At 38.0% G+C, this 25,112-nt stretch overlaps 1 protein-coding gene across 8 annotated transcripts in view; it reads right to left on the reverse strand.

Moving 5' to 3' along the window:
- The window catches only part of LOC109055398 (zinc finger protein 385D-like), a 97,306-nt gene that overhangs the window by 34,216 nt on the left and 37,978 nt on the right, over nucleotides 1-25,112 (reverse strand). Inside the window, exon 1 of one of the 8 annotated variants that reach the window (XM_042720465.1) lies at nucleotides 12,804-13,236. The exons of 6 other annotated variants lie outside the window; for them this stretch is intronic. In XM_042720465.1, coding sequence (XP_042576399.1) covers nucleotides 12,804-12,813 — 10 coding nt within the window. In that variant the 5' untranslated portion in view covers nucleotides 12,814-13,236. Of the gene's footprint in view, nucleotides 1-12,803; nucleotides 13,237-25,112 lie in introns of those variants that run through there. One more of the 8 variants, XM_042720466.1, reaches the window with a different exon arrangement.

Consider the following 25,112-nt stretch of genomic DNA (forward strand, 5'->3'; position numbering starts at 1 on the left):
TTCATTTACCGTCCTCCCCCTCGTGACATCAAGCGCACGCCGCTATAAATGGTCCCCGCGGTCCTTCTGCTAACCGAAGACATGTTGACTTATTAAACAGCCTTTTGGTGATTTAACTGAAGAACTGCACAAAGCGTAACACTTCTGACATTCATTTAGCTCTTATCTGTCCATCTCTCTGTTCTCTCTTCCTCTATCTTTTTCTCTATCTTTTTATATATATTTTGAATAAGTTTTATTTAGCCTTTTGGGGTTTTTTTTTTAGCTGTAAGCTGCATAAATGAGTAGAATTATATTGGTGGTGTTTGGGGCTGGGTGATATAGCAAAAAAATTGTTTTTCAATATCTTTCTGTCTTTAGATGACATTTCATCAATATTACAATATGTATTTCATCTAAAATGACTTAAAGGGACATTTTTCTCTGCTTTTAAAATATGAGACCACTAGTGAAAGTGCATCTATTTTTATATTTAATACATTTTATGACAAATTTTATTAGCATAACAATTTAAGTAAAAAACGTGCTTCAGTGGAAGCAAGACAATTCACGTGATCAAGATCTAGAAAAGTGCTGAATTGAACATGTGGTTATTAACTTTATGTCATAATTCTTTGTTTTACTTTTATAGATGCTTTGTTGTTGTTTGTTTACAGATTTAAAGATTTTTACATTTGAATAAAACAAGTTTTTCATTTTTATTTTAGGATTTCCAGTATGCTCTCAAACCTAGACTGCATTATACATTATCACTAAAACTTTGGAAAAGTTTCTGTGATAAACAAACCTCTGAAGAGTTTTGAATCAATTCACTGAAACGATCAAGTTATGACAAATTTTCTGAAATGTTTAAAATCATTAAAGTGCATTAAAATCATCCTGATATTCTCAAACATGACGATCATAGTGCTGATTGATCATCAGTTACTCAAGTTTAACCTCAATTTTGGGATCAGTTTATTCTTAAGTAAAAACCATGTTACTATAGCATTACAACCAGCCACATTTCTGAAGGTGTATATAAACTCTGGTTAACCAGAGGGGTAAAGCTTTAATCATATCTGACTATTACGTTTTGATTAGGTCAGAGTAACATACACAAATCTGAAGTGAAAATGAGCACATACTATTGTTTTAATTTTATATGTACATCACATCTGGGACCTATGAAAGCCTGTTTCTGTCACACAAATAAAAAATTAAAAAACCTAATTGCAATTTTTTAATCTCACAATTCTGACTCTTTTCTCAGAATTCTGAGTTTACATCTTGCAATTGTTTCTGTCACAGAAATGAAAAGAAAAAAAGTTTATTGCAACTTTTTATCTCACAATTCTGACTTTTTATATCTTGTAATTCTGGGTTTAAAAGTCAGAATTCCAGGGCAGGAACAACTTCCATAGGGACCTCAAACACCAAAAATAGCAAAAGTCAAGCTGGTGAACATGAAGGTTAAACGTACATAGATATACAGAAACACACATGCATATGTGTGCACATTCACACACACACACACACACAAACACTGTCACGGTGATGCATTGACTTCACCTTCAGGCAGTAGATTTGGGCAGACAGAGCGCATCAGAGCCAATACAGTGCTCACTAGTGATAGAAGATGCTGTGTCTCTCTCTTTCTCTCTTTTTCACACACACACAACATCAGAGTTTCCTTTTCGCCCTCTCTATTCTTCGGTAGCCTTGGTGTATTTTATAGGAGGTATTTTATTCAGCAGGTTGTTTGGTGTGACCTTCCATGTAACAGACTCGGACAGATCTAAGCGGTTGTATTCTTCTTCTTTTTCTCTTGCTCGCTCTTACTCATAAGAATGCTTTTAAACACATCAAACACTGATAATATCATATTTGATTGCATAACTAGCACATACTGATTTTTTATCAGATCCAAAACTAAGCCAATCAAGCCATCTCCAGACTAAGAGGCTTACAGGCTTATCTGACTTAAACCAGACATTAAACTAGACTACATCCTAAGTGACTAGCTGGCTAATTACTTTTCTGTCTTAAAGATTTAGTCATGCTTTTAAAGAGCACATACTTGTGAAGAAAAGCTAACTGATTAACCCTTTAAGGGTTAGTTCAACCAGAATCAAACATTTGCAGTAGGACTTTTTTTCTATGGAAAATAAAAGGAGACATTTTAAAGAATGTTCACACTGCCTTTTTATTCAATGAAAGATTAAATGGCCCACCAAGCTCCAAAGAGACAAACATTTATTTTTCTTTCATTAATTTTTACATTGTTTTTAAGTCAATTTAGTTTTAATTAGATTTCACTCTAGAATTGTTTTAGTTTTCTAGATTGTTTATTATTACATTTTAAAATAACTGTTTTCTATTAAAAGTAATGTATTCCTGTGATGACAAAGCTGAATTTTTGTCAGTCATTCAGTCTTCAGTGTCAAATTCCTTCAGAAATTATACTAATATGCTGATGTTGTGCTGTTAAATATTTTTGTGGAAACCATGATACATTTTTTCAGGATGCTTTGAGGAACAGAAAGTTCAAAGGAACAGCATTTACTTAAAATATAATTTTTTTGTAACATTAAAATAAATCTTTGCTGTCACTTTTGATCAATTTAATGCATCCTCGTTGAATATAAGTATTAATTTCATTCAACCCCACTAAAGGCTGATTTATACTTCTGCGTCGGACATACACCGTAGCCTCTATGCCGTAGGCTGTGCGTCAGTTTTCATTTACACTTCTGTGTCATTGTCCGCGTCGACATGCAGTACACATGTAAACCACTAGTCTGCAGTGTCCACGGTCATGTTGCTTGTGTTACCCACAGACCACAGCAAAAGCCAAAGAAGAAGCTGCTTGTCGGAGAAGCATCAGCCGTGACTGCGGCAAATAAATATCAAAGAACGGATCATTTATTTAAAACTACAAAAAAGAGATGACAACGGACCAGAAGAAGATGGAATTCTTTCAATCTCCAGAAGGACTTGTAACGTACCATGACAGAACAACTGTTTGTCGCAAAAAACAAAGTGATGTAAAGCTACATTTTATAATAAATGATAAGACACTTGTTCTTTGCTTTGTTTTATTTTAAATAAGAAGGTGTAACTTTAAAATATGTTAAAGTGCAAATAACACACTAAACTCAAATACATATGGAGGGAGGGGTACTAGCAGACCAATCAGCCCTTGCGGTCCACATAGATTTGACGCTCTGTGACATTTTTGGAGAGGTGCACGTCAGGCTACGCAGACTACGCACAACCTATGGCATAGCTACGCCGTAGTTTCGACGCAGAAGTATAAATCAGCCTTAACTAACCCCAAACATTTGAATGGTAATGTATCAAAATGTTTAGCAGCTTTAAATTTCCCAATCTCAGTTTAATTCTCCTCAGTCTATTGTTGTCGCAATCTAGTGGCATTTTCATAGTTTATGTTTTATAATATACAGTGTTTCTAAAATTAAAATTAATTTGTGGCCATTAAGTTAGTTCCCTTCCGAAGGAACTTCAAACTGCGTCCTCTAGAGGTTGCTATGGGGAACGTCTTTGGCGTGACCAGTGTCTGAAGCACATATCTAAACACGACAATGACATTGGCCGGTGACAGCCTATGACGTCATTACCGATGTGACCACAGCATAAAAGGGTGCCGAGAGAACACGTCATCCTCTTCTTCATCTTCACTGACTGTTTGTTTATGTTAATGATAAGCTAAGCACGATTAGGAGTGCATGTTATCTCACTAGAGGCTTTGCTCAGTTTCACATGGCTCGCACGTTGGGTGTCTGGTGAGCACGGCATTTCCAATTGAGAGTCTGAGGTCTCCTCTCATATGGTCCTTCACTCCTTGGAGCTCCACTGAGCAGTAGCGTCAGCTTGTTAGGCCTCTCTCTGCCTCCCTGTTAGGCTGCTCTTATGGTTGAGCCTAGCAGTGCTCCCCTCTCCTTAGAGGGCTACCTTTCAGCATGCCGCTCTCAATTGAGCGTCTGAGGTCTCCTCTCATCGGGTCCACCGGTCCTTGGAGCTCCATTGAGCTCCATTGAGCAGCAGCATCGGGTTGTTAGGCCTCTCTCTGCCTCCCTATTAGGCTGCTCTCTTTGTTGGTTGAGCTTAGCAGTGCTTACCTCACCTCAGAGAGTTACCTTTGAGCATGCCACTCCCAACTGAGTGTCTGAGGTCTCCTCACATCGGGTCCTCCGCTCCTTTGAGCTCCGTTGAGCAGCAGCCTTAGGTTGTTAGGCCTCTCTCAGCCTCCCTGTTAGGCTGCTCTTATGGTTGAGCCTAGCAATGCGCCTCTCTCCTTAGAGAGCTACCTTTCAGCATGCCGCTCCCAACTGACCATCTGGGGTCTCCTTTCATTGGGTACCCCGCTCCTTGGAGCTCCGTTGAGCAACAGCTTCAGGTTGTTAGGCCTCTCTCTGCCTCCCTGTTAAGCTGCTCTTATGGTTGAGCCTAGCAGTGCTCCCCTCATTCTCGAAGTTCGCCTATGAGCACGCCGCTCCAAACTTAGCATCTGTGTGTCTCTCCTACTCCTGGGAATCGGACCCCCTGCTTTCTGGATCTCCGTACAGCAACCACATCAGGTAGCTAGGCTACATTCTGTCTCCATGGCCGGCTGTTCTTATGGTTGAGCTTAACAGAGCTCCCCTCTCGGTTAATGAGTCCTCTGCTTTTGGAGCTTAGTCTAAAATCCATTTTTATGGTGAGTGCACATGCTAGTTCTCTGTGCACTCCTTTTAAAAATCCATATTCATGGTAGGTGTGCACATCAAGCCTTTTGCGCACCTTCTAAAATCCTTCATGGTAAGGGAGACGCGATGCTAGCCTCGCCCCCTTTCTCTGAGTGGGCTCAGGCCCCAGATCCTTACCTGGGCCCCACTCTACTGACGTATCTCTGATGATACATGTATGGTTGAGCTTGGTAGTACTCCCCTTTTTCCTGAGGGTTTTCTATGAGCTTGCCGCTCCCGCCTAAGTGTCTGTGTTGCAATCTCTTTCTGAGTATCAAGGCCCTGTAATATAGACTTTTAGGTTGTTAGGCCATTTCTTCCTCCCTATTAGGTTCCTCCCATGATTGGGCATGGTGGTGCTCCCATTTTCTTGAAGAGTGCCTGTGAGCAAATTGTTCCCAGATCAAAGCTCTCATCGAGGAACAGAAGTGGGCACGATTATCTAGAGCTCCACTCTTTTTTAGTCAGTTGGCGAGGCTCCCCTCAGGTAGAGGGTTCTTCTATGAGAGACGCCACCCTCAGGTCCACAGGCGCTAAGCTGAGTACCCTGCTTCCCCTGAGTGGTCTCAGTCACATCAAGTTCCAGGCCCGCCCTGGTTTTGTGACCTTTTTAGTAACGATATTTCTAAAATCCATATTTACAGAAAGTGCACATGTTAGTTCTATGTGCACTTCTATCAAATTTATGTTCATGGTAGGTGTGCACGCTAAGCCTTTTGCACACCTTTCTAAAATAATTTATGGTAAAGGGTGATGCGAAGCTGGCCTCATCCTTTTTCTCTGAGCTGGCTCTGGCCTCGGTCTTACCTTGGGCCCCACTCTCCGTGTATACCCTTTTTAGGAAGGGTGTTTGCTACTAAGTTCCCGGAGTATCCAGTGATCTTCGGACAGCTCGTTTGAAGAGCAGAATGTAGCCTCCGTGTGACAGGCCAAGATATGGGTTTATGTAAGCCCTGATACTCGGCCGTATCCCCTTAAAGAAATCCTTTTATTTCGATTCCAAGCCTTGAGCTTTGCCCTGGGCTCAGGCCTCCTCAAGCCAGCCCCTTACAGGTAAGTTCTTCGGCGCATAGCTCAGGCCTTTGGACATAGGGGATGATGTCACTGACAGCCATCAAGGCATCCTAGGGGCAACTCCCATGGCTATGGTAGAGTTGGTACTTAGTGCTCGCAGTGGTTTCTGGCATGCACTCCCCTCAGCATGGCGGCGTGGGTATACCGTTCCCCACAGTGACCTCTAGAGGACGCAGTTTGAGGTTCCTTCGAAAGGGAACGTCTCAGGTTATGTATGTAACCATGGTTCCCTGAGAAGGGAACGAGACACTGCGTCCTCTTGTCTCCTCGCCATGCTTTGGACATAAGCTTCAGACGAAGAAGTTTGAAGAATGTTCTCCCCGTGTCCTTTTATGCTGCGGTTGTGCCGGTAATGACACCATAGGCCAGGGTTCCTCAAATCTTACCCTGGAGGGCCAGATACATACGTACTGTAGCCTGAGACATTTTAGAGTCATGGAAATGTGGAAAAATCATGAACATTTACATTTACTTTACATTTTCCCAGTTATGTGAGATGTATATAGAAAAGGAGCAGCATGAACATTCTTTCAAACACCTCATTTGGTGTTCCACAGAAGAAAGAAACCCTATGGGTTTGGAACAACATGAGGAGTGAGCAAATGATGAGAGGAGAGGATGGGCCCATGGGCAGTACTGACCTTCTTTGTAGGAGCCTGAAGACAGGATTACCTCTCCAGACCCCCCTCTCCCTCCTGTCCGGAGCCACGGGTGTGATGATGTTTCTAGGCCACCGCACACACCTCCAGTATCCCACGGTGTACCCATGTATCAATGTGGCCAACACAACAAAACAATGCTGTGTGTGTGCGTTCACATGAAAGAGTGCGAGTGTGTGCGTGTTATCCCTGTTGTTCTCTCCCCCTCCTCCCCTCTTTCTCTCCAGGGACATTTGTAGTCGAAATAGCTGCCCTTCCAAAATCCCCAAATTACCCCCAATCAACCCTGCCCTTCCACTTTCTGATCCTTCTGTGTGTGTGCGCAATGTGAATACGTGGGCTATTAGCACTCAAGGAAAACTGCTTAGACTCAACACCCCCACTTTAAAGGGTCTTTAGAGAACATTGGCACCACTGTGTCCAGTAGGGGGGCAGTTAGACCTCTCCCTGCCCTTAATGACCTCAGTGATCACTATGAGTCAAGGCAAAGCAGAGATAACAGTGGCTGTATGCCAAAGTCACCTTCCCATCAGTGACAAGAGGAACCAAAAAGGCCAGTTGGCCTGGAGGATGGGGACGGGGGGTACTATTTTTGTTATGCTGGCTCAAGCTGGTCCTGCGGTTTTTCTGTTGCCCCCTCTGGGCTCAGTTACTACAGTGAAACTGTGGCACCAAAATGGCTCCCACTGCAGAGACGATGCGAGAGGATAAATGATTTGGCACTGAGGACTTGCTCACTTGTGTGAAGGAGAAAGAACTGACAAGGTGACAAAAAACTACTGGCAGGAACCACTCTTAAATGTGTCAATATAATTGTGAGAAGCTCAACGTGACCACTGGGACAACAAATTGACATTACAACACACAATCCGTTTTTCCTTCACACACACACACACACACACACACACACACACACACACACACACACACACACACACACACACACACAAAAAAAAAAAACCATAGCTGATGTAAGCATGAAAAATAGGCCTACATTTACTCTATTTATTTTCATAATGCACATTCTATGCTTTATTTTGCAATTTATCAGTGTTTATTTTCAAAAGGGAAAAACAGTTTTCATTATGTTTCATCAAAATATATGCAAATTAAAACAAAATGTTTTCACTTCAGAAAAGATGTGCCTTTTCAAAATAGATAATGTTTAACAAAAGCCAATTATCTATTTAAGCAAGCGACTGTAATAATGCAGTCTTTCCAAAAACCTGTCAATAGTCAACGCACTAATTTAATGCAGATTAACATTAACGCAATAAAGACGACGGCAATAATAGCAAATTATAGATGCTCTCGAGGGAGAACTTGGCCTTCAGCCTCAACGTCTCATCCTCCATCTCGGGTCTCAGCAGGTAGAGGCTCAAATAAATATGGCCTGATTCTTGGGACATTTTTCCTCTCAATAACTGACTGCAAAATTACTTTTAGGTTTCAGGTCTTGCTTTATTCTGACATGAAACATCAACTTTTCAAGATCTAATTAATTCCTAATTACATTTTTAGTATAACATCAACATTCTGGAAGTAATACGGGTTGCAAATGCAGTATCATGCAATTTTAAATTCAGATATTAAAACAACATTAAATGAAATGTGATTTAAATATTAAACACTAAAATACACAATCATCCAAACCTTAGGGTCATAACATTTTATTTAGCAAGGATGTTTGATTAAATTGACCAAAAGTGAAAGTACAAGTTTTAAATTGTTACATAAAATTATGTTTTTAAAAGATGTTGCTGTTTTGACATTTCTATTTTTTAAATAATCCTAAAAATATATACCACAATAATATAAAGAAACTCAACTATATTTAAAATTTATAATAATAAGAACTATTTCTTGAGCACCAAATCAGCATATCAAATTATCTCTGAAGGATCAAGTGACACTGAAGACTAATGCTGCTGAAAATTCAGCTTTGACATCACAGGAATATACTGTATGTATATATATATATTAAAATGGAAAACAGGTATTTTAAACAATATATTATTAAACAGTATTAATATTTTACTGTGTCTTTGATCAAATAAATGCAGCCTTAATGAGCATAAGATAAAAAAAAAAAATAAATCTGAAAAAAAAACAAAAAAAAAAACTTACCAACCCCAAACTTTTAAACGGTATAGTAAAAAAAAATATATATATTTTAAACAAATGTCCCTGGTCCTATTATGCATGATCCATAAGCACACATTATTCTAAGAGACCTCTAAAACTGCTATTCTTTCCTCTTCTTGATAAAAAGGCTATGCAGATTACGAACCAATAATATCATTACAATACAACAGCAATCCAATTAAATGAAAAAAGAAACATTATTTTCTACCAAATATTCGATCGGACTAGGAATTATGTCACATTACAGAATTTAAATACATTTCTGATGCTGTCTTGTATGGTTAATTCGACATCTGGCTTAATTCAGGCACTCTATTTAAAACAACATGATGGTCATTCTAGTACAAGCTAAATCTCGAACTACTCCATTATTGCAGCTCCATATATAGAGTATAGACATACACACAAAACAAACACACAAAAAGTACACAGACAGACACTATTGTTGTGGCTGGGCTACAGGAAAAACTAAAATCACTGTGCGCATATGGGCGTACACACACATTCTCTTAAGCTGGGATGGAAGAAGCCAATATACTGTGGATGAAAGACATTCCTTATCAGCTTCCTCATAAAGGAACGGGAATAGAAGGTATTTACTCAGCGAGACAGAGAGAGAGAGACTGAAGCTAAAGAAAAGCAAGTTGTGTGGGTAGAAAGATTATGGGTGGGTTGCAGCGGCACTGAGCTGCTTCAAAGACCGTCACACTCTAATCAGAGAGAGAGCAAATTTCTGTCCATTTCAGGTGAATTCAGACTCAATGATCCCTGTTTCATCCTGCATCTCTCTCTCTCTGGGTCATGAAGTCAAGTGCAGGGTGAGTTTGTGTTTAGAACAACAGCACAGCGCATAGACAAAGACCATCTCCTTTGTACACATACACTCACTCTCAGCCTGTTTTGATACAAACACTCACAAACACACATTCATAGACGGTCATTTTTCGTCTTGTAGCCCCTGCTGAGGGCATATGCCTTACCCTCTTGTCATTGTCACACACTCGCTCACAACAAACACACGAGCACATCAGATGTACTGACAGACCAATCAAGCCCATGCAGTCATTTCATTTTAATCACTCGCCCTGTCACTCATTCGTTGTTCTACAGGGAGCAGACGTACATTCACTGCGTCACTAAATAGATGAGTTGAATATAACCACCATTACCAAAGGAGAGGCTCTGGCGAGCCGAAATGCAGAATCTTACAAAGGAATGCGCCTCTCAGACCGTCAGCTCTGGATGTCGCTATAAAATGATGCATCAGTGCACTGCGTCACGAGCTGATAAATGCAGGGTGGTAAATATTTGGAGGCCATGCTGAAGGCCAGAATGTAAAAAGATCAGAAAATTAAAAGCTGACGCAGTGTCTGAATTTCCAGTGGCAAATCTGCAGCGAATATCTGTGACAGAAGCACAGCAGATTTTTGAAGAACGGTGCAAGGTTTTGGATCAAATCTCCATTATAAAACAGATCATTCAAATTCTAAATTCTGACTGGAGGAATCACATTCTAGCCCCTGTAAAATGACCTTAAAAACACATTTGATATTAAGTTTCTGCCACTGTTAACAATCTATTATTAGCATAATGAACTACATTAGGTGGAAAAATTATTACAATAGTTATTCATAATAAATGGACCTGTTAACATGCACTGGACAAACAATACATTTTAAATAATACATTTGACTATTTATTTTTCTTTAAAAGTCTTTAATATTCCTAACAATTTCATAACTGCAGATATGTTTCTGATAAAAAAACAAGAATTGTGAATAAAATGTCTTACACTGAGTTTGCAGTGTTTCGGTGTGGCCTTCCTAGAGAGTGCCGTAGTGATATGCGGCTGGCAAAGAGCATTCGCTTAAAGGATGGAATTACCGCATTCCCCACACTTACAAACACACGGGCTGGGCGCTGCCACGACAACTGAAACCATGACAGTGAGAGAGGGGTTGGGAAAACAGAGCCGAAAAATCAAATGTTTGTGGTGTGACTTCAGCCCAGAGAGCAGCGCTCACATTCAAACACCTCTGCAATTATAGGGCAGAATGTTTGAGATAGAAACTGAGCTTTTAATTAGCAGCTGATTTATGCAAAGCACTCTGACATGATTAAAAAAAAAAAACTTGTGTCAGTAGCACAGAATACTCAAAATACTGACCAGTCCAGCTAACACTAAAAAATTAAGGTCAAGGTGTAGCCAATGCACGTAACTTAAAAAAAATGTACATTGTTCAAGACTGTTAAAGAATGTCAAGGGCATGACCTTTGTCCCCATCACCTGATCTGTTCAGGTCTTCACATTAGCAGGTAATTCACGCCTGAGTGCAGGGTGATGGATAATTAACATACAGACACGATCACTTGATGGTGATGGTCTGTGCGCTGATTTCAGATTAACTGTGAGTGAATGCTGGAGCCATTTCATGCTGCAGCTTTCTGTCCTTTTTTCCCTCTTCTCTTTGTCTTTTCCTCCATTTTCTTGGATTTAATCTAAGCGTCTTTATTTAAACAGCTTTGTGGTTTCAGTAACTTTGTATAGCTTTGTAACATCTGTGTGTTCTTTTGTCCGTGTTGCTAAGTGGACAGAGCACTGGTATCTAGCTAATAATGAGAGCAATTGAGAGCAAGGAGGTGAGAAGGACATTTAAATCTTTCCTGCTTCCTTTTATATTACTTACAATATATTTACAACAGACTCACAAAAATCTAAATGATGTGTTCTATTAATTAAATTAAATATTACATTTAGAACAAATATATAAAACTCAGCAATTCTAATTATTTAAAAACCTGAAATGAAAAACATCCAATAGCATTAGAACACATTTTTACAAATAAAAACAAAAATGACAGATACAAATGATAATAAAAAATGCACTGTATTTTTGAATACTAAATATACCTTTATATTAAGCACAGTTTATTAAAAACTATTAAGGTCAGAAAAAAATGGAGCGAAATGGAAATCCAAAAAAGAAAAAAAGCACCGTGATGAAATGCATTAAGCAAATGGCTTCGATCTCAACGAAATTCATGAGCTAACAAAAATACAAAACTCGAACGATTTCCTTAAATGAGCTGTGTTATTGATAAAGCATTTTCAGCGCGTGCAGGATCAATCCTTTATCATTTTTAATTTTCCGCTCCGCTGCTTTGAGCTCTTGTGAGGAACACCAGGTTCTTTGAGGAGACAAGATGCCTTTAAAAAGGAGGACTTTAAAGAATAATTTCTTTAATCGAAGAACAACATTTTTTTTTCGCATGAATCAAAATGAAAAATTCTTTAAAATAAATAATTTGTACTCGGCACACAATCCAAAACAGTGGCGGCGTGTGAATGTCATCTAGGCCGGTTTGTTTTAATTTTTTTATAACCCACGTTTGTTCATAACATGTGCAGAATAAAATTGCACATATTTTTACGATGCATAAACGAATAAAGCTAATTTCTGCATTGCTGTAGCCTACCTCACTGTCTTGCTGTGAGGACCAGTGAGCAAGCAAAGGAGAGAAAGAGACAGAAAGAGAAAGGGAGAGCACGAAAGTTTTTTTTTTTTTTGTCATTCCAATGCGCTCGGCCGTGTCATAAGAGATCAACAAAAATACACACCATTCCTTTTATCGTCTCTGATTCTCTGATGTTTTTTTGTATCTGTCCATTGGTCTCTCGCACTACAGAGACGTAAAAAACGTGTATTTTATGGACCATCGCACCTGCTACCGATTAAACCGAGATTATGGATCCAAAATATCTCTCATGCTGGACTTGTAAAATTAAGTCCAGGCTTTTACAGGTGTTGACTGGACAAAACGCCATTCTAGTTAATCGGCTGACACACTGAAGGCCGTTTGATGGCACGCGTATGACAGTCGCACGCGCATCTGGCAGCGTCGCGAGCAACCAAATCTGCCACACACAGAATATTAAGCATCTCTGCTTCTGGAAAATTCTACATCGCCTGCCTTATATTTTCTGGAAAGTTTTCGTTTCAGCCTTATTTCGGATCGATTAAGCAATACGTGTGAAGCTAGACTGAAAAGCTTTGCGCGTGCCGGTGGTGAGGGCGCAGAGCGCGAGGAGTTTGGGCACGAGAAGACATCCTCAGCGCAATGTTACCACATTTAAGACTTTTATACAGCATATGCCACAAACACAAACACAACAACATCTCTATCGGAACTGACTTACCGATCAGCATGTTGTGAAAGGTAGCCTATCCTGGTTTCCAAAAAGAAACCAACCAAAAGAAAAAAATAATCAGCGCAGGAAAATCAGAACGGTTGATAAATACTCTCCGACAGTTTGAAATGTGTCTTTCCCCCTCAGATTTCTCACTCTTCGATGAGTCTCACTCTTGTTTCTGGTCCTAGAGTTGATGTGTCAGAAGAAACACTACACACGCTCAGTGCTCCGCTGATCTGCGCGCCTCGATGAGGAACGGGAGGAGGAGGAGGAGGAGGAGGGAGAGACTATGATCGACAGTCTTTTACCCCCATCTACTCCCCCTCCACCACTACCACCTCCTCTCTCGCTCTTTTTGCTGCCTGCCGCTTAACCTGAACGAACGGCACAGATGGGAAAATTAGCTGGTGCTATTTTCTCCTTTCATGGTCCTTGATTTCGACTAAATAATTCTGTGTGCGTCTGTGAAAGGTGGGGGTATTTTTTTCCACCTCCAACAATTCTAGATAATTTAGCACACATACTCTTAATAAGACATTTACTGTTCTAGAATAAAACAGAATGTTGACGCAAAAATGCTTGTTTTCTTTAAGGCAAAAACCAGACAGTTAAGGCCCCTTGCCAAGAGGTTACACTTTATTTTAAGGTGTCATTGTTACAGTGTAATTATAGATTTAAGTACTGAGTAATATTAACTACATCTATTTACTAGATGTGACCCTGGACCACAAAACCAGTCATAAGTAGCACATTTACTATGGGTCAAAATTATTATTTTTCTTTTATGACAAAAATCATTAGCATATTAAGTAAAGATCAGGTTCCATGAAGATATATATTTTTTACATTTCCTACTGTAAATATATCAAGACTTAATTTTTGATTAGTAATATGCATTGCCAAGAACTTTATTTAGTCAACTTTAAAGGCGATTTCAAAACCTTGACTCTTATGATGGGCTCTGTGGTCCAGGGTCACATATGGATTAGGGTTAGGATTAGGGTTACTTGCATGCAATTATGCATAATTTATTGTTATTATAATAGTAAGTACATGTAACGTGTAACATGGACACCTTTAAATAAAGTGTCACCACAAGAACTATATTAGCGTCAGCACCATCTCACGATAACGTTATGTAGTCTGCCACTTTAAATGCTCAAGCTCTTTAAAGTTGGGTGAATTCTGATTGGCAGTCAATGTTTTAATCATTTATCAGCTTAAAATATCATTTGTTTGTGCGTTTCCCAAAAGCAAGTTCCATCATTACCAATAGTTAAATTAAACCATAGTCAGCCATAGTTAGCTAATGATGCTTTTGGGAAACGCCCTTCTTCAGAATCAGAATCAGAAAGATATTACTTGAAGTTATATCTTGAAGTTATTGCAACCGTAAGGTTTCTGTGGGCATGTGTGACGTTACCTTTATAGCAGTGTTGTGGACTTCCCTATTCTTAGAATTATTTCAACTTTTATAGTTATAATTATAATTATAATCCTTTATTTGAAAGGCCTTCAGTTTGTTTAACAGTTTTTTCTCCATCGAAAAATATAGTTCCAAAAGAAGCTAAAGCATGAAGTTGAAACCTAGCTAGAACAGCATATGTGTAAAGTAGAAGAGATTCATTGTGTCCATAAAATCATCAACTATCAGAGTAGGTATTACATTCAGTGAATAACTTACTTTGCAAACATTAAAACAATCTACATAAAGTATACGCATGAGTTTAGAATGAATACAATCAGGAGATAGTACATTCACCATGTTGCCACTGTCAGGGTTAGTCAGGGTGTTTGAATTTACGAATCCACCTGGACTCAAAAGATGCTTCGTTGGATGTTTACTACGGAATATGTTTTGTCTGCCATTTTATAAATACTGCAAATTTAGACACAGTACTCATCTTTTTGCATGCTATACAGTAGAGAAGTAGGCACTTTCAGACACAGGCATATTCTCCCATCTTAAATCATTCTGTAAGCACTTGGCTTCAGTTCCACTCCAGGTTTTACATTTACCAGAGGGAAACCCCAAACAAAATTCTACAACTCACATTTCATCTTTTAGGAAAACTCAACTTCCTATTCTGCATGACTCACATACTTTGGTCTGGAACAGTGAACAAGCAGAATTAGCATAGACAGTGTAGTCTGTGAATGATTGGGGGAGATTAGAAACTGAAGAGGACATTTTGGTGTAGATATTTCAGGCCATAAATCTGTTGGTTGGCACTTATTACAGCATGCTACTGTATCTGCATCAGTGCTCTGGAGTATTCAGATCCCAGTCTGAGGGCCCCCTGCTGGTGCCATAAACACCTCTTCCTCACCCAGCTAGAGTTTCCCCTGGGGGTCTCTGTGCATCAGTGGGGGTTTGCAGTGGTCACTTGTTGTTTCAGCAATGCAGAGTGGGCTGTATGTGATAGATGACTATAAGAAAAGAAGTGATCTACATCTTTGAATACATTATTCAATTCTTTAAAACGTATACTTTAAAATCTTTGAAAAATTCAATTTCTGCACCATCTTTGCTTATTTTTACCACAACATTATCAACCAAAAAGGAATTCCATCACTTCCAGGTACTGTATGTACTGTGTTCATGAGTCGTCTCGCTTAGCATATGTTATGTAATATTGTAGACACAGCACAAACAGTGATCAGATGTATGCAGGTTCTGTGTGCATATGTGTGTATGTGTTACAGTTTGCTCAGCCTGAAGCTCTGAACACTGAGACATTAGCGGAGACAGCTGTGCCCTCTTCCTGCCAAAACACTTCCGCCATCCATCCATCCATCCATCCATCCACACACACAGATTAGTGTTTGTCTGTGTTGTGCCCGAGTAAGAGAACTGTATAATACAATAAATGATTCAGCCTCTTTAAGAGCATCGAAATAGAATTCTAATCTCTCAGTTTAAATAAACAAATAGTTTGCCTAAAATAAAAATGTATTCATTATTTACTCACTCTCATATTGTTTCAAACCATTCTCATGGTATTTTTTCCATGTAACACACACACACACTTGCACACATGTTGTGTTTCCATATTTTACGGGGACTCTCCATAGGCATAATGTTTTTTCTACTGTACAAACTGTATTTTCTATAGCCCTACACCAACCCTACACTTAAACCCACCCCTCACAGGAAACTTTGTGCATTTTTAGATTTTCATTCTGTATGATTTATAATCTTGTTTACTCATGGGGACTAAAAATGTCCCCAATAAGGACAAGGATTTCGGATATTGCCATCTTTGTGGGGACATTTTGTCACCATAATGTACGGTTTACCAGGACCACACACACACACACACACACACACACACACACACACCCACACACACAAACACACACGTTTGTTTCTGTGAATTGTGGGGACTTTCCATAGACTTCTATTGTTTTTATACTGACCAAAAGATTTTCTATCCCCTAACCCAACCCTAACCCTAAACTTGCCCCTTACAGAAAACCTGTTTGCATGGTTACACCTTCAGATAAACATCACTTACTATTTTTAATATAATATTTTTTTCCTTGTGGGTACAATGTCAAAAAAACTTCAGGTTTTAGTATCCTTGTGGGGACATTTGGTCCCCACAATGTAGCATAAACAAGTACACACACACACACACACACACACACACACACACACACACACACACACACACACACACACACATAAATATAAATATAATTATAATAATAATAATAGATTAGTTAGGTTATTTAGTTTATGATTGTTATTTATTATTATTTTAATAATATTAATTACAAAATTGTTTAGTTTTTTTTTTATTTATTGAGTGTGTGTAATATTCCATGTGAAAATGGTTCCAAAGAACTATAAAATCTAATAAATTACAATCATTATAATACATTTAAAAGATCTTCTACATAGAACTATTTAATACAACAACAGCTTATAGTGACCATGGACTGTCAAGCAAAAACAACAACAACAAAAAACAAACAAACAAACAAAAAACATTAGGGTAAGTAAATAATTACAAAATATTAATTTTATGGGTGAACTATGCCTTTAAACTACAACCACAGTCAAAAAGAAACTATATACTGTATACTGTACATGTCTCAAGACCTGTAATCGCAGAATTGCTTGAGCAAAATGTAGAGAATATTGAGTACTTTTCAAAAGTCCTCAAAAGTCAAAACTGTTCTTGAATCATTTGAATAATTCAGCAATTAGTCTTCAAGCCTTCAGTATCCCAGAGTGCAGTAGGGCGTATTACAAGAGGTAATGGGCAGGTGAAGGAGGAAGTGATTTACTCCTCCAGTAGCGTTAAGAGTCTATTACAGCTGCAGACAGACATTCAGAGCGGTATCATGACCTTAGCGTAGCACTCAGTGGAAATCCTTTCAGCTGAAAACATGCCTGATGTAAATAAAGCAGCCTGCCAATCAATCCCATCATTCAGAACAAACGAAACACACCTAACATATGGCTGGTTTTGGCTATATTTAAATGGTACAGTAAACATTTTATTTATAAGAATCCCATTGGTGCGAGGCAGTCTTTGTTATCTTGTTTCCTTTCATAATTTACTTGCACCTTTTAATCCTAATGCCTGGTACGAGCACATGGAAGCGTCTCACTGTCTGGTCATGCTAGTCTGCTAGTCCATCTGCCTCCTCCACACTTGCACAGGTCCAAGTGAGTCTGAATGGCAAGGCGGGCTGTCAAACAGAAAACCTGCTGATGAAGTCAAGAGAGAGAAACTGGCAGCTTGAGATTTTCAAGGTTGACTTTATATCCCTTTGCTTAGGGAATAATAAAACTAGTCTCAATTGTTTTTTTTTTGTTGTTTTTTTTGATTGCTGTTTATCATAAGTGATGACTATTGCTGTCGTGTTTAATATCTAAACAACAAAAAATAGATTTTATTACTCTTTATGCCATCATGTGTTACACTAAAAAGTGTTTGAAGAACTTCAAAAATGATTTGATTAAAAAAAATAAATGATTTTTTAAGACTAAAATTACATTATGTGACTAGAAATGATCTATTGTTTTATAAAATAAAAAAATTAGGCTATGTTTTACATGTAAATATTATTTCAGTTTTTCTACTTCAAAATTTCATGTTTAATTCAATGTGCTACTTGCTGTTTCTTTGTTACTGAACATTTACTAGCAATTTCTGAGATAAAATTGTTTCTATAACATTTCTGCAGTTCTATGCAGATTATTACCTTTTTAATTTTAATTTATCACTATTTTCCATAAGACACATACATGGAGATTTGTGTAGATTTAAAATACCACCCAATACCACACCTTTGCTGTAAAGAAGTGAATGAACATTTTGAGCACAACGATTTGACAGATTTAGGAACTGTGCAAACAAGTGCCACTAGCAAAAGGAATATGCTTGAGAGAAAGCGCTTTCACACACATAACCTGGAAAATTGAAGAACAAAAAGGCTTACAACCTAAAGCAAACAACATCCCACACTGCTGGCGCTCCTGCTGCATGACACTATGGAATGATGACAGGGGCTGGGGGGACAACAAAGAGAGCAAATACATATGTGTATTTAGAGACAGAGAATGGAAAAGAGAATGGAAAGAATGGAGCTCAAGTCTTGAGCACCTGGGAAAGAGTAACTGAGAGAGAAAGTGAGGAAGAGAGACCGGAAAACCAGTAAAAAGAAGTCAATAGAGCAGAGGAAAAACTGAGTGTAAAGGTCGAGCAAAGAAATGACTCTTGCAAGCGTGATAAAAGCCATTCATTTCTAAGAATTTCTCCTTTTGTGTTCTAGAAAGAACGAGGTCAGACAGGTTTGGCATGACTTGAAAGTGAGTAAATGACTGAAATTTCATTTTTCAGTGAGCTACTCCTTTAACTTCTGAAAGAGACCGTGTGTGTGTGTGTGTGATTTGAATTGAGAATGAGATACTTCACAGTCATGCGCAACATTACCCCACTTTGATTAGATGATGAGATATATGCAACACACACAAGCAAGCACACAGACAGGCTGCTCTGCCAACATAGTGTCATATGGTGCTCGAGGTTTCTTCCTGCACATCATTTCCTGTGCGGGGCTGTCACTGCCCATCAGAGCACTGAAGAGATCTGACACTGAAGAGCTGACGGAGAAAAACACACACAACACAAACACCCCCTGACACCAACACAAATGCTCACTGACACCAACACACACATAAACAACAACATACTGAACACACAACTCTAACACACTACAACATTTACATTTTTAAAAGTTATAACAAACAGCATACACAAAATATTCTCAAAATCACAATATTATGACAATAAGCAACATCTACTAGTAGGTAATATTTTGATTAACAAAATAGTTTATGTAAATACATGAAAATTAAAAAAATTGTTTTTGAAATAATTTGAATACATTTAATACTATATTGTATATTACACAAGTACTATAAAATGTGTATAATATACATTAAATATATAAATCTATGAAGATTCCTATTCCCAATCGGTGCTATTATTTTGAACTTTCTATTTTCTGAAAATAATGTATTACAGTTTCCACAAAATGTTGTATTATTTTGAACTTTCTATTTTCTGAAAATAATGTATTACAGTTTCCACAAAAATATTAAGCAACACAACTGTTTAAACATATATAATATATTTTTCTTATATATATATCATATTTTTCTTAAATATATACATGCATGTGTTTGTATTTACATATATGTAATAAATATAGACAGTATACACACAAATATCATGTAAAAAAAAAATTATAATAATTTGGATGCGATTAATCATTTGACAGCACTATATATATATTTTGCCCCAATATCTTGAATTTTAGGGCATAACTGCATTTATGGAGTTGTTGCCCTGCATCATATTTGTCAACAGTCAACTGTATGAAATGTACGATTATAAACATACAGGTCTGGGGGCAGGGCCAGTGCGTTAACTGCGTTAAAGCGTTAAACTGACAGCCCTAATATATACAAAATAAATAAACAAAACACACAATACAGAATACAGAAAAGAGATATGCTTGACTTTTTGTAATATAAATAATTTTATGATGGTGTAAAAAGATTTTCAGAACACATTATAAAATAATGACAATATTTTAAAATAAAACATGACGGATTATGCGTTCAGAGTGCGCATGGGTATTCAACTCCTTTTTTGCAACATTCAAATGAACATCCCATAATATGGGTGTCACGATGAATCTGCATATTAGCCTGAGTCAAACACATATACTCCAGTGACCTGCGCTCAATGTCACACACGCGCACACACACTCACACTGGACCCCTCTTTGTTCTGGGGCAGCATCTGTTTGGTCTGATAAAGGGATTAGGACATCCATTCCCCGGACCAGCCAATGGGGTTTTTCCACACTGAGAATAACAGTATGAGTTTGTGTGTGTATGTGCGAGAGACGCCATCAGAAACAGAGAGGAAGACTGGAAGTGTGCTGTTGTTTTTTCTCATGGTGTGTGTGTTCAAATCCAGATTGTGCCATTTTCGCCTCAATGAGAGAAATGATGAAATCCTAATTACACGCTACAGACATCACCCCAAGCAAAGACTCGCTCAGTCTAGCACTGCCCAACAAAGCACGCGCTTGCAACCCTTAGCCTTCACAACACGACTCCAGTACATTACTCTCTCTGTCCTTGCTCTTCATCAGCATGAAGAGAGTTGTTGCGCAGCTACAACATAAGAACAGCTGTGTACAATTGGGAAAATAATTCAATGTCAACAAAAACGCACACACACAAACTCCACCTTGTGCACGCTGATTAACATTGATGTGTAATAGAGTGGAGTGATTTGTCCGCTGTCGGTTCAGGGAATCATAGGAAGAGTTGCTGACACGACATATTATGCCCTTGTGATTTAATACACTGATGACGATGATGACAGTGATGATGATGATGCTGACAATGGTCATGATGCTAATGGTGCTGATGTACATGCCTCTGTGATGATCCAGCACCATGGCCAATATGTTTCTGGATCAGATTGTTTTTAGTAAAAAATACTCTTTTGCTCTCTCTCTTCATCTATTTCACCCTCTGTTCCTGTCGTTCTGCCATACTTTATCATTAACTGCAGCCACCCAGAGCAGCCAACCGGAAAATTTCCATCATGAAACACTAACTCATCTGCATATTACAGCCCCATTCGCTCACTCCCTGTGCATAAATTAATACATGAATAACAATGAAAGACCCAGTGTCGCTCTCTGAACTGAATGTGACGTTCCTTTGGTAAAGTGTTACGCTGTGAAATATCCTCACGCTTGAGTGTGCTCCAAGGTTGAATCCGTACACTTTCTGTGTGTGTGCTGTGATTAATTTGTCTGACCTCTAGTTTTACATCTTAATAAACCGCAGAGTATATGCGACAAAATTAAACCGGATGTGCGTCATTATTGTGACGTTATATTACTGTACATTTTGTGCACAATAATCTGTTGTTGAATTTCTGAGAAGTGTAAAAGCTTTGCTGTTTGACTGACCAATTGCAGATAAGGGAACAGCAGGAGACAACTTGACAACTTCATTCATTTAGAATTTCTGAATAAATGAATAAATACAGTCACAAACAGTTTTACCAACAATTCAAACATTCTAATAAGCTACAAGAAGCTAAGCTAAGTCATTATTATTTTATTTCATAAATCATTATTTTTGTGGTATTATTATAATGGCCACAAATAACTTCACAAGGTAAAATCTGTTGGACATGGAACTCTTCCATCTTCCTCTCAAAGAAGTGACATTAGACCGTGTGAAGAGTAATAGGGTGAAATGATGAAAAGAGTGAAGCTGTGAATAATCTAATGAAAAATGGTGATAAAAGAGGAAAGTCAAAGGAAGAAAGAGAGAGAGAGAGAGAGATTGAGAGAGTACACTGGAATGGCAGAAAAACGCAGCTGTGCAGACACACTCAAGCAGAAAATTTCAGCCTTTAATAAATCTCTCTCTCTCTCTCTCTCTCTCTCTCTCTCTCACACACACACACACACAACTGCACAGAGTTGCTATAATCCAATACCTCACGCTGCATTAGAGGAGACCAGAGACAGACAGCATGAAAGACAGAGAAAGACAAACAGAGGAGCAGAATAAACATGCAAAACACAATTAAACAACACACACAGATGAAGCACTGTACCAAAAAATACCAGCAAATGTTCACTAAAGCAAACATTGGTATAAATGACAATACTGTACACACACTTATAAGTGTGGCTAAGTGGCTGGCCAAAGGTCACAGTTATTAGCAACTTGGTTTTGTTTTTTTTATCAACCAATGTAGATACCAATATTGAGAGAGCAGGCCATGGCAATATAAAGGCCTTATATATGAAATTTAAAACAAATACTTTAAATGCATTTCAAATTACGTAACTTCATATTTTTTAAATATTCAAATGTATCCATTTCATAGCATATATGAGCAATATCACACCAGTAGCAGTGCCTTAGGTAATCATAGCATGCGGATACAGCGATATCTCAAGGCTACGAGTGTGATACTGCGTTTAATGGAACGAGTGTGTAAATACATCAGAAACAACAACGGAGTGTCTTTAAAAGCCCTATTTTGTGCAGAACTACTTCCACTCGCCACGGATTCAAATCTAAAGTTGACAGTTTAACAGCTGAGCCCAAGCCTCCGTTACTAATTCAAAAACATCAATTTAGAACTAGTAACGAAGGAACGTTGAGTTGCTTCATAGAAAACATATTATATTACTGTATTAAAAAATCACTGTATTATGTGTAGTAGAGTATTATAAGAGAGACTGACTGAGCGAGTGTGATTACCTGCATTTGATACAGCATTCATTCTTCAGCTTAATCTCATATTCACAATAAAACATTAGTTTTTCCACTGAGGAAAGCGTTATCTTTGTCATACTATCCTATCATCTGTTAAGGGTGATTTCCATTGACAGCATTGCTTAGTGTGTTTGTTAGCTGCTTCTTACAAGCTGTTGTTGAAAGTAAAAATAACCTCCTTGTTTAAACCCTGTTTCAGTCTCTTTCAATATAAAAGTCTTAACTGCTGACTCACTCATATAAACACTCTCTTGCTACCATCTAATGGCAAAATAATGTAACTAAAATCACCATTACACATACACACACACACTGTTTCTCAATACTAAATACCATTTTTAAATACTATTATTTATATAAAATAATATTTATTGAATAATAATATTTATTAAACAACAACAACAAAAGCCATCATAAAAGTTGCTAGGCAATTCAGTCAAAAGAACAAAGGCAGCACTCTGATATACACCATTAAAGTTATCTATAAAATATAATGTGATGAGATTTTGCCCTCAGCCAAAACTATTTGCTCTGGAAGAAATAATAGATTAATAAAACTGCCCGATTTACCCAAAACAAATTATATCTCATGTTTAACCACTATAGAGACATTAGAGCCAACTGTAAATTCTAGAAGATCTGGCTGAGGTGAGGCGCTCTTGGCGGGTTTATGAACTGAAGCCCTGGAGATCACATCTTTAAAAATGTCAAAGCAAATTTTTACATTTTTATTTACAAACTGCATATTTGAAGTCTAAACAACTACATTCTTGAGTTAATTTTTTCATTTTTTTTTAAATGTTGCATATTTGAAGTCTAAACAACTACATTCTTGCCTTAAAAACTGCAAATAGCAATATCATAATTTAATAAGTATTATTAGTTCCCAGTAATTGAAGTACATGAGATGTACAAACTGCTACAATGACTTTTACTTAATTGCCACATTTCTGGCCAAATATTGGTCACTGGCCAGGATATACGTCTATCATATATAGTCATAATGGTTAGCTTATATAATGCTACTTAAGACTGAGGCTGAAACTACGGTGTTAGCAGATTGATCTTTACTCACAAATACACAGCAGATCTACTATGTACCACTATTTTCTTTGAGTGTGTATGTGTGTGTCCAGGGCAGCTTGAGAGAAGACTGTTAATCTCAGCAGTCACATTACATAGCATACCCATGATGCACCTGTCTGGGGATTGGTATGGTGGGGGTGTTGAGATAAGGGGAAGGACAGATAAGAACGAGGTAAATTGAAGAACGAGAGAGAAGAGTTGGAAAATAAAGAGAAAAGGGTAGAAGGTGAAATATGTTTTTAGAGAGAAAAAGATGGGGTAAAGTAAAATTATCTGCCATCTAGAGTGGACCATTAACAAATGTGGACAAAAGCAGATGCTCAGAGAGATTTAAACATACAGAGTCTTGTACAGCAATTGTTCATATATGCAAACAATCCCAAAACAGACTGATTATAATTATTCACATGGAACAAAATAAAAGGTAGATATGATATCCCTGCAAGCACATATTCATCTTACCCTCCTCATGGCATGTGTGTGTGTTTGTGTGTGTATGTGTGTGTGTGTTTGTTTTTTTGTTTTGAGTAATGGTGATTGTGTGGGTTTGAGTAAGGTGAGCAGTGATAAGACTGTTACTTAGCGTGTCTGTGTGTGTGTGTGTGTGTGTGTGTTTGAGTGTCGCTGTAAATCAAGTTTCCAGGCTTTTGCCTTTCCCTACTGACATGAAAGTGAAACACACACACACATCAACACAAATGCATTTAATCCTTCTAAAACTGATTTTCAGTTTTACCGTAGGCAATCTAGAATTTAGTTTTAACTGTTAAGTAGAAAGATGTCTAAAATGTATAAAAAGTATATACAGTGAGTTCTGGAATGTGTATAATTTAAAATACATAAATTTTATTGTTTTGAGTTTACTCACATGTTCAGCGTTGTTTTGAGTTAATTGAGTCAAATATCGCGACCCACTACCCGGCCATGGAAGAACTGCTACCGAGTCGCAAAAACGTTCTGGGAAAAATGTGCATAGATATGACACTATGTTATTTATTGTGCGTTAATGATTGTTCTAATTATTCTGTATTTTCATTGTATTTTCATTTTACACAACAGTTCCCTTGCAGTGTCCCAGACAAGCTACGTTTAAACATGCCCCCACGTCTACGTCACTGTGTGGGAAGATTAGCATAACACCGCACAAATGTTCACGCAAAGAAAGAAGGTGTAACTTTTATTCCTGCTGTAGTATTGTTGCTGCCACCATCATGTCATGGAGATGCTGTGTGTTTCTTTGTGAAAGCAAAAATACTTTGTTTGGCCTTCCAAAATTGGACACAACTAGAAATCAGTTGTATTTAAAACACTGTTCCAGAACAGTTCAACCCAAATATTCAGATGTGTGCAGCGCATTTTACGGAGGACTGTTTCCTGAA

This window comes from Cyprinus carpio, chromosome B3 (genome assembly GCF_018340385.1).
Source record: "Cyprinus carpio isolate SPL01 chromosome B3, ASM1834038v1, whole genome shotgun sequence".
In the NCBI taxonomy this organism is placed as follows: Eukaryota; Metazoa; Chordata; class Actinopteri; order Cypriniformes; family Cyprinidae; genus Cyprinus; species Cyprinus carpio.